Raw genomic sequence first — 10,015 nt, forward strand, 5'->3', positions numbered from 1 at the left:
TCTATGTCATGTCAGTTTTACTTTGTTTCATTACTTTGTGTTAATGGGTAAAACACTCTTTACAGAGGTTCAATAGCAGAAAACCCTGGCTTCTGTTGCCAGTACAGCAAGAGAATACAAAAATCACACCTATTCATCCCTGACTTCGGAGTAACCCGAGTAGCACTAACGCTAGTAGTACAGGTTCTGTATCATGTGCGTCTATCATGACAGATGGATGGACAGTTGCTCCACAGTTAGTGCACATTGTGTGGGAAGGAACTTTTTAACCCTTTTGACACTGACAAAATGTTATCAAAATGACTTTTATATTTAAACCCCAATAAAATTCCAGCAGATTACTGACGAAACAGCATGTATTTACCAATATTCAGTACATTCTTTCATAATATTCTTTCACAACTATATCTCTTGATTAGTGAAGTGAACTGAAAATTATGAGGTTTCTGCAGGATTAGTAAAAAATTTTTATTAGTATCTAAAGAATTAAAGCATCTCACATATGCATGGTACTGGCACTTACACATTTTTCTACTTCAGATAAAGCAAGTTTAACATTTTTTTCATATTTAAATGTGAGTGCTTTGAACATACAAAATTTAAATTAATCAACCAATTAGTTCTGCTAAGTGTTAACATCTCTATTGGTTATACACAGCCCATTTTCAGTGTTCCCTGGATAGAACAAGTATTCACAGTTTTCTCACTTATTCAGTTTTAATAATCAGTTCATCATAGCTTCACATTACATTAAGGGTACACTTTCTCCACACGTTACTACTTCTGGTTTATTTTCACATCGGTTTCAGGACCCAAGAGAGTAGAAATCCAAAACTGAATTTATAAAACACAGCAGGTCAACCCTGCAACTAAGCACCGATATAAACATCCACACAAGGAACAAAAACACCACTTCATACTTTCACATCATGAATGGAATTAGGGGTCTCAGAGGAAAATTCGTGATGAGTGGGTTGCAAAAGGACAGAATCAGCAGAAAAAAATGTCTGTATTAAATTGTCAGTTTACTTCAAAGAACATTTTGCCAGCTATCACACTACAAATATACAAAACAGCCTTTTGCACTGAGAACCTCCATGACTTACTATTAACCATGATTTTAAAAATACAAACAACAATTTTCTATATTTTATTTTTTAAATAGGTCTTAGATTTGTCTGTAAAGGAACAGCCGTCCTGGAGGGCGTGATGAAAATTAACATTTCACCACTTAAAAATACACATCCAATGATATTTTTCAGGTTTAATTACCCCTTCCCAAATTACCCCCTCCCTGAGGCCATCAAAGGGGAGGGTAAAAGGCAGTACAAACACTGTGTAAAATTACCCACTCCCTAATTACCCCCTTCCTGAGGACATCATAGGGGAGGGTGAAAGGCAGCACAAACACTGTAAAATGGATCAAATTGGCTCCAGTAGCTTTAACAAATGGGTGCTGGAATCCAGTCCTGTGGGGCTGCAGTTTCTTCTGGTTTTTGAGGTGTTTAATGAATTAAGGACAATCACTACTCGTAATGGGCCTCAGAAGCCTGACGTAACGCCGAGCAAAACCTTTACCCATAAATGCATTTCCGGATGAAAGGAAAATTTCTCCATGTAAAAAATGAATGGGAGTTTCACATAACTATCCCTGTCCCAGTCTGTGATTTAACCATGATGTTTAAAACTTGAACGTTTTTAATTCGGACGCATTTATCTCTTATATGGCGCTAGATCCACTGAATTCTGATGCCGCATTCCAAACAATAAAATTATTATATATAATATTTATATCACAGCTAGCCTGGCAGCTTTTCAAGTTGTTCAAAGCTGCCATTAGTCAGCAAATAATTTTAAAAGTACTCCAATAACTTAAGGAAATTACTAACGAGATCAGCAACAGTAACAACAAAGCTATTTACAGCCATACATACAACGGTACAAAATAAGAATAATGTATAATTTATTATACCAATGGGTAACAGTAAATGGCTTTGTGTGTGAATGGTAGCCACAGACTGTAGAAAAAATATGGACACAAGTCATTGTGACGTCACCCATCGACTCCATGGACTTGGTGAAAAGCGTTTTGAAGCCCGGGGTGCCGCCATGTTGTACAAACTGGAGCCAAGGACTGCGCGGCAGGGAAAAGGGGGACCCTCATATGGCCACAAAGTCTGGTCGTCCACTAAGCAGGGGAGATAAAGTGACTCGGCAGTGACGCAAACTGACCCCGATTCGTCCACAAAATAATAGTCTAGTCCAAATAACAAAATAACTTAACAAATCAGCACATGGGGAGACATTAGACAAAGAATAAACACCTATTGCGACTACATTATCTTGTAGGAAAAAATGACTGGCTCAGTATTTTGACTGTATTGTCACCTTTGACTTACACTGAAACGGGGGCTGAAACACCTATACTGGAGCCAACTGCACTGGCGCCAGTGAGCAACGTCTCTCAACAAGACCAGGAAGTGAACTTCAAAACACAACCCAGGTTCGGCCACTTGATAGCAGCTGGAAATATAGCCCTGTGTGATGTTGTAATTGTGTGACTGGCTGCTAACCACTTAGCTGTTAGCAATTTTTTTAAATAACACACATTTTTTAGATTATAAAAAATGGATGAAACGCATTCCTTTCATATACAAACATATAAATATCAGAAATTGTTTTGAAGGAATTGGGAAAATGCCAATCATTTGTCTCATAGTCTCCAAAATGCTAACGAACCCGAAGGGAAAGATGACACGACTTCTGAGGCCCATGGAAAGCAATGGAGTTCTAGAACACTGACTTAGAAATTTGGAAAAACAATAAATACATTTTAAAATTCCAAAAAACATACCCTTCAAAGGGTAAAGCACCAGTGACTCATTCAGTGAAGTCCTTGATTGACTAAATAATCCACACATCTTGTTTCCAAGCCCTTAATTGGCCGCTAACTGTAAGGAAACCACAAAAACCTGCAGATGCTGTAGTCCCCCAGGACATTAATTTGACATTCACAGCATAGGTGGACCCAAAATACACTTAAAAGAATGGCCAGTGAAATTAATCATTTCACCCACCCTCCTAAGCGCCAACGGGTGTCCCAAAGCCCCTCCCATTCTACACGTTTTTTTGTAACAGCTCAGCCAGTATTAGTGTAATCAAACTGTGCCATTCATTTCGAATGCAGCACTTAAACCAAGAGGTCCCCTCAAGGCATCCAATGCCTTCCCCATACTAGCTTCTTCTTCCTGTTTCTTTTCGTTGGCCCCGCCCCTGGCCCTGCCCACCCACCCACCCTCCCTGCCTCACTGCCTGTCTGCCAGCCTCTGCAGCAGTGTGATAATGGTGTCCTGCTTGGAGGAGATCAGCTCCAGGGCCGTGGCCATGCGGCCCATGGCGTCCACCATCTTGCCCTCCCTCTTCTCCCGTCGTCTCTCGCGCGCCTCGCTGCGGTTCCCTCGCTCCTCCTCCGCGCGGTGACGCTCCTCCTGCCCCGTGAGGAAGCTGCGCAGGAGGGAGGTGCGCTCCTCCGCGTGACTGTGCTGCTGGGCCAGGAAGGAGGCCGCCGTGTCCGCCGGCCCCCTCCGCAGCTTCTGCCGCACCCGCAGCCGGCCCAGCCTGGCGGGGGACTTGCGGGACGGGGAGGGGGCCGGGTGGCGGGCGTCCGTGTTGCTGGGGGTCTTGGAGGAGGTGTTGAGGGTGATGGGGGGCGGGAGGGAGGAGGGGATGAGGGTGGGGATCTGGGCGCAGGTGGTGATCAGCCCCCCCGGAAGCAGGCCAGGCTTGGCCATGGTGCTCATGCTCCTGGGCGGGGCCTGCTCCGCTAACACCGCCGTTTCCTTGGTGACGTTTGCCATGTCAACTAGCGCCGCCGAGGAGTTGGCGGTGCACTGGGTGCCGATAGTGCTCCCCAGCATGGCGTCCATCATCTGTGAGAGAAAGTGGGGGGGGGGGGGGGTGATGAAAAAAAGAGGGAGAGGGGGAAAGAGACAGATAGAAAGGGGAGAAAGAGAGACAGAGAGAGAGAAGTAAGGAGAGAGCAGTAGTATAATAAAGTCAGCTGTCAATTACATTTTTGGTTTTATAAAGCTGATGTGCGTGCATCTCTTTTTTTTTTCTGCGGCACAACCTTCCCCCCTGTCTCTGTGGCACTGGGACCACACAGCCACGTTCCCGTCGCCCCGGCGACGGCCCCGGCCGTACCTCAAAGTACTCCCAGGAGGTCTTGGCCTGGCCGGTCTCCCGGCTGCGGTCCTTCACCCTCTTGTAGGTGACGATGAGGTTGTTCCACTTGCGGCGGATCCTCTCCACGGGCAGGCAGTAGCCCTGGCTCTCCAGCTCCTTCTGCACGCTGTGGAAGAGCTGCGCCCGCTCCCGCGAGCCGTACATGTTCCAGCGCCGCCCCACCGCCTCGATCAGGTACACGATGGTCTGGTAGGTGAACTCCGAGGTGGACACCTTCTCCGGTGCCGCTGCGGGGAGCTTGACATTCGGCAGGGGGGCTGCAGGGAGACGGACGCCTGAAGGATCACAACAGGTCAACGAAGGCACCTACCGAGCTGCCGCCACAGCCGCGGTGGCTTCCACTGCTGAACTAGCGCTGTGTTTGAAATGGCTTTTCTGAACACAGCTGTTCCGCAGTCATTTTCTCAATATCGATTTGTCAGGTATTAAAGACTCTTCCGTGCATTTGCCTGACGTGAGTATGCCAGAGTAATTTAAACTGGGTGGGACGGCAACGGCTTGAGGGATCTAACAATTAACAGGGCTCACCTGGTGCAATCTTGAAAATAGTTTTGCCATCCGTTGAGGTGGTAGATATGACTCTGTCAGCGCTAACAGGATCTAATGATTCATGAAACATAAATGGACATGATCACATCACTGTCTGATCAAAATCAGACACAAACATTGCACTTCGAATTTCAATCTTTCCAAATGCACGGGAAGGAGCACTCCTCTCTGAGGTACTCCGATGAAAACAACTGTATAGGCTTATAGTGTTCTTTTTGTACGTCACAACTGGGTTAGCCAAAAACAAAAACAACCTTGGTCAACGGAACTGAATCGTAAACTTCCATAGATTTTTTTTCTCAAAAGCAACAGAGTTCTGATTTTAACTCGAATGGCATGATTCCATTGCCCGCTGGGGACCACAAATGGATCAAGAGGAAAAATCATATACTACGACAACCACGAAAAAGTCATCGGTGGATTATAACACACAAAACCACGTGGAAACGCCTCCAAGTTGTAGCTAGGTTACGTTAGAGATGCTTTTCGCTGGACTCTTACCGGATGACTCAGTGGCACCGCAAGACGTCGCGGCTTAGTCGAAATATGTGAATTTTCCAGCAAGCTAGCGCACAATAACCGGCAATCTGAAGTAACGGGACTCACAGAGAAGGATAGGAGCTGAAGCGGTAGACATCTGGACAGACTGTAGCAGATGATCCTGATGCTCGCCTCCAGACACGTCAGAACCAGGATCTGCGAGCACGGAACCGTCTTGGCTGATGCACAGCTGCGATGATTCGTCTTGGTTGGTGCACAGCTGCGACGATTCGTTCTCCGTCAGGGACGCTTCACTTGTGGAGAGGTTGTCCATTCTCTTACGCAACCGTGTACCAAAATCGCTTGCTAAAATAAGTTTATTTGATTTTAAAGTAGTCGTGAGATTTAGAAAATCTCCACAAGCGTTGCAATGTGTTGCGTGAATGCCAGATCGCCAGCCACTACGCTCTACCACGCACCGTTTGTTTTGTCGTGCGAGCTAGCTAGCGCGGGAATAGTTTTTTCTACAACTTTTTATTTTGCCTGTGCGCTCGATCTTATTTTCTGTCCACTGTCATAATTCAAATTGCAACGCAGCTTTATTCGCGAACAGGTGCTTGTTTCCGCTCCCCTTGATGTATTGTTGATCCTTTGTTCAATAAACCGTTGATTAATTTGTCTGTTGTGGTCTGAATAATGGCTGCGTTCTTGACCGAGTCTGTCTGCGCAACTCTGCTGCGCAATTCTGGGTAGGGATTCGCTGCTGGTGTCTGTGGTGACGTATTACGCAGGGCCTGCATGAACGCAACGCAGACGCCGAAGGTTCAGTGCAGGGAAGATGCGTGATGCTAAATGTAAACGGTTAGTTTAAGAAGTAATCTTATTTTAAATTTTGATTAACCTGCTAAATCCAAATAAATGCACCATTAGTAATACATTAGAGTCATCTTAGTTTTGTATACAGAGACGAGGACCGCGTTTGGATACGATTTTCAAGAGGTTTTGGAGTCGTACTGTGATACCAGAAGAAATTGAAGCGATTACACTACCTTGGATAGTGTACCTTTGGATTTGATTTATTTATTTATTTATTTATTTTTGAGGGGGGGATTTTTTAATTGAAACATAGCGGGTTCACATACAACACCTAGTCGCCCACCGACAGCGCTTAAAATTCTCAGCGGGAAGTCTGTGGTTATCAACGCGAGAAAAGTTGCCGACAAACTGACATGAAAAACATCAGAATTGCCAAGGTAGCCTATCCCTGAATATCACTGTCCAATTTTTGACATTATGTCAACGTGCCGATATCGAGTTTGAGTGAGTTAACACGATATAGTTGTAATATTGCTCGCTTTTGTTTATTTGAATTAAAAGTTTTATTAATAGAACACAGCTGTTTTCTTACGTTCTTTAAAAAAAAAAAAAAGACATTAATTGCGAGCAAACATTCTATACATGTAAACATTTGGCTGATATCAAACAATAGTAAAACCATTTACTCATACGTTATTCCCAGGCAATAATTTTTAACGTATATTTTTATTTAAAAAATGAAATACACATTTTTTGAAGGTATTTTGTGATCACATAATACATAACTCCCAAATATAAAAATATGTTTAAAAAAAAAAAAAAAAAAAAAAAAAAAAAAAAACTCCAGACTATGACTTGCTAAATGAGGCCTGAAGTTGTACTACTTATGAATGATTAATATTTCATATGAAATCTACATGTATGCGTCTGACACCCTGTTATGTGTACTCAAAGTTATGGGACATATAACACCGAAAAAACAGGACAGTTTTTGGCTGTTATACACACTTGCTTAGACATTGAGAGGACAGCTCACAATGCAAACATTTGAGTCAGTTCTTCACACTGAAGACATGTTGAAATTCCTCATCAAATAATTGCCTGAGTCTTGCACCCGTTTGTCCAAATTCATCGTCCTGGTCAAAAGGGGAGACACAAAGTGAATAAAGGAAATTAAATTATCAAACAAAACTATTTATTTATTTACTATGAAAGAGCATTCATTCTCCAGGTCTGCTTTACACACTTAGATCTCAAGTTAATCGTAATTCATTAATCTTTATGAACTTTATATTGAATGTGACGCGTACATGCAGTAGGCCTATACCAGGTACCAGAAGGAACATGAGATTCATTCTTTATTGTTTATTAATTGTGCACTGCTCTCCAAATGAATAGTTTAATTTGAAATAGTATTGATTAACTGCAGAACCAGCAGCTTTACCGTGTGAGGCTAATGCTATGACCCATAACTGCTTTCTAAACGTGTAAAATTTGACTTGTACCACTTGCAAGCTATCTGTACTCTGTGTTCCTGTTGATGGGCTAATGAATGGTAATGAATGGTGCACAGTTCCCCCTCTGCAGCTTTTCTAAGTATGGAGCCAGCTCACAGAATCCCATGCACAGTGGCAGTCTTACCCTGTTGAATGTGGCGCAGTTTTCAAAGATGAGCTGGATGTCAGAGACAAACTGGTGTACAGAGGAGTACTGCCTGTCCCGCAGCTTCTCTGCAACCTTGTCCAGCCACATAGGGTTCTTAATTAATTCCCTGTAGCCAGGCACCTTGCACCAAAAGAAATATATTTAAACACAGGTATGTGCACAAAAACTCACACAGCTTTTGCAAGAGTTACACACTCAGATAAATATATTTAAACACAGGTATGTACCCAAACACATATATACACACACAGGCTGTAGGAGGAGTTAAATATGTTACTATTTTTTTCCAAAAAGTCCACATATATATTTCAGTACGTTCCATTACATTACAGGCATTTAGCAGACGCTCTTATCCAGAGCAACTTTCACAACTTTTTACATAGCATTTACATTGCATCCATTTAGAGCATGTTGGGTTGAGTACCTTGCTCAAGAGTATAAGTGCAGTGCCCCGACCAGGAATTGAACCTATGGCCTTTTGGTTAAAAGCCCGGTTCCTTACCAACTATGCTACACTGCCGCTACACTTCCATTTCTATAAAGGTACATTAACATACTCGCACATGCAAACCCACAGCTCTGCACACTACAAACTCACTTGACCCAGCCACACACTCTGAGACACACAGTAACCTAAAGTGGGAACACTGGCAAATTGAGGGTGGCACTTTCAGAAGCAGGCAGTGGGACTCACTGTGTCACATGGGTCAGAGAAGAAGATAGGATCCTTGTCAGCATTGTAGAGCTGAAGCAGGAGATACTGGCATTCCTGTGGAACAGTGAAAGCACAACCTTCAGCACTGCACTGCACTGCCCTCCACGGACACACTCATCCACAGACATCTTTTCAACAGTTACGCGTTCGCAGAGAGCGTGGCGGCTGGACCGCCACAGGAAAAACACAAGAAACGTAAGGCTGCAGGTCGTCGGGTCTCACCAGCATGAAGTCTGAGATGCAGCTTTCCAGAGCCTCTGTGAGAGACTGGTCACACACATTCCTCTTGCGCTGGCATGCTGCCAGCATACAGTATGTACACAGCCAATGCTCCCTGCGTACACACACATGCACGCGCACAAACACACTCACACACATGCACATAATGCACGCACAAATATTGCAGTTAAGTATACTCTCTCCCCATCTCTGTCAACACAGTACACAGTATGTATAAACACATATATACATGTTACTAATATATACCGCCTGAACAGAGTGAACTACCCTTTTAAAGAAGAAAAAAACAAAAAAAGAGAGCACACGCTCCCCCCCGCCACATGGCAGCGCTCACCCCAGCGTGTCCTCGTCCACAGTGGGCAGGTGGCATCTTGTGTGGAAGGCCCGGGGGCACCCGTCACAGCTCAGCGAGCATCCCCGCCGGACGCAGACAGCGCAGTAATCATCGTTCTCCTGCTGCTTCTGCACACAGGGAAGACAAGGCAGGCCAGAGACAGCTAAGCTTTCTGTCACTATTAGGATACATTTACAAGCACTTCAGTTTTTATACACAGTCATATTTCCGTCTTCCCCCCTTTTTGCCTTATCTTTGTATGCATTAAATGTCACTGAACAGTTTGTATCTTCTGTGTCGGTGACTATTTTGACCATCACATTGCTAAATGCTCGCAAGTGTGTCATTGTTTGAATTCTGCTCTACAACACAGTTGTATTACTGTCATACCCATGTCATTTATACACTGAGCTTCTTTATCCACCATTTATAGGCTCACACCATATTTCACTGTGGTCTTTCCATGATGCTGTTTATTATTACCACAGCGTAGTACTGATTTACGCTCAGTCTGTAATATACTCCAATTGAAGGTACGATGCCAGCCTTGATGAGCCCACAGGAACCGGACAGATTAGAGGTCCGGGCGCTGCGATTGGGTGGATGAAGGTGTTTCTATGGCAGCAGGGGGAGGGTCTCACCAGGTCCTTCTTGTTCTTGCTGCAGAGTCTGCACTCACACAGGAGCCAGTGGGGTATCAAAACTCGCCTCTGTGGAAGAGAGACAAACACAACCTGGATGTCAGTCTGTCCAAGTCTTTCCTGGATGTCAGTCTGTCCATGTCTTTCCTGGATGTCAGTCTGTCCAAGTCTTTCCTGGATGTCAGCCTTTCAATGACAGAGATGAATAACTGCACTTGACCATAACAGAGAGGATATTGCGAAATTAAATATCCTGTGAAATCAATGTTTTTTAAGATAATTACACAAAAAGAACCCAAAAAACCAATACTTTGTATCCTGATAGCAGCA

The 10,015-nt window shown here is 44.0% G+C and overlaps 2 protein-coding genes across 4 annotated transcripts in view; both read right to left on the minus strand.

The window, feature by feature from the left end:
* Nucleotides 1–3,304: 3,304 nt before the first annotated feature.
* si:ch1073-357b18.4 (uncharacterized protein LOC797129 homolog) lies at nucleotides 3,305–6,337 on the minus strand. Of its 2 annotated transcripts, none has more exons than XM_035397361.1 (4): nucleotides 5,401–6,337; nucleotides 4,774–4,845; nucleotides 4,204–4,520; nucleotides 3,305–3,929 (listed from the first exon to the last, which is right to left on the minus strand). In XM_035397361.1, exons 1-4 carry the CDS (start codon nucleotides 5,606–5,608, stop codon nucleotides 3,306–3,308), a joined length of 1,221 nt encoding a protein of 406 aa, XP_035253252.1. In that variant the 5' UTR covers nucleotides 5,609–6,337; the 3' UTR covers nucleotide 3,305. The 2 variants fall into 2 exon arrangements, with proteins under 2 accessions (XP_035253252.1, XP_035253253.1); XM_035397362.1 differs by having other exon boundaries at nucleotides 4,204–4,502; nucleotides 5,401–6,336.
* Nucleotides 6,338–6,937: 600 nt separating this feature from the next.
* The window catches only part of LOC118217331 (nuclear body protein SP140-like protein), a 38,018-nt gene continuing 34,940 nt past the window's right edge, over nucleotides 6,938–10,015 (minus strand). For both annotated transcript variants that reach the window (XM_035399246.1, XM_035399245.1), the window contains exons 12-17: nucleotides 9,686–9,754; nucleotides 9,045–9,172; nucleotides 8,693–8,804; nucleotides 8,450–8,524; nucleotides 7,732–7,875; nucleotides 6,938–7,226 (exon numbers count right to left, since the gene is read on the minus strand). In XM_035399246.1, coding sequence (XP_035255137.1) covers nucleotides 7,143–7,226; nucleotides 7,732–7,875; nucleotides 8,450–8,524; nucleotides 8,693–8,804; nucleotides 9,045–9,172; nucleotides 9,686–9,754 — 612 coding nt within the window. In that variant the 3' untranslated portion in view covers nucleotides 6,938–7,142. The remainder of the gene's footprint in view (nucleotides 7,227–7,731; nucleotides 7,876–8,449; nucleotides 8,525–8,692; nucleotides 8,805–9,044; nucleotides 9,173–9,685; nucleotides 9,755–10,015) is intronic.

The sequence above is a fragment of the Anguilla anguilla genome, chromosome 17 (assembly GCF_013347855.1).
Source record: "Anguilla anguilla isolate fAngAng1 chromosome 17, fAngAng1.pri, whole genome shotgun sequence".
Lineage (NCBI taxonomy): Eukaryota > Metazoa > Chordata > Actinopteri > Anguilliformes > Anguillidae > Anguilla > Anguilla anguilla.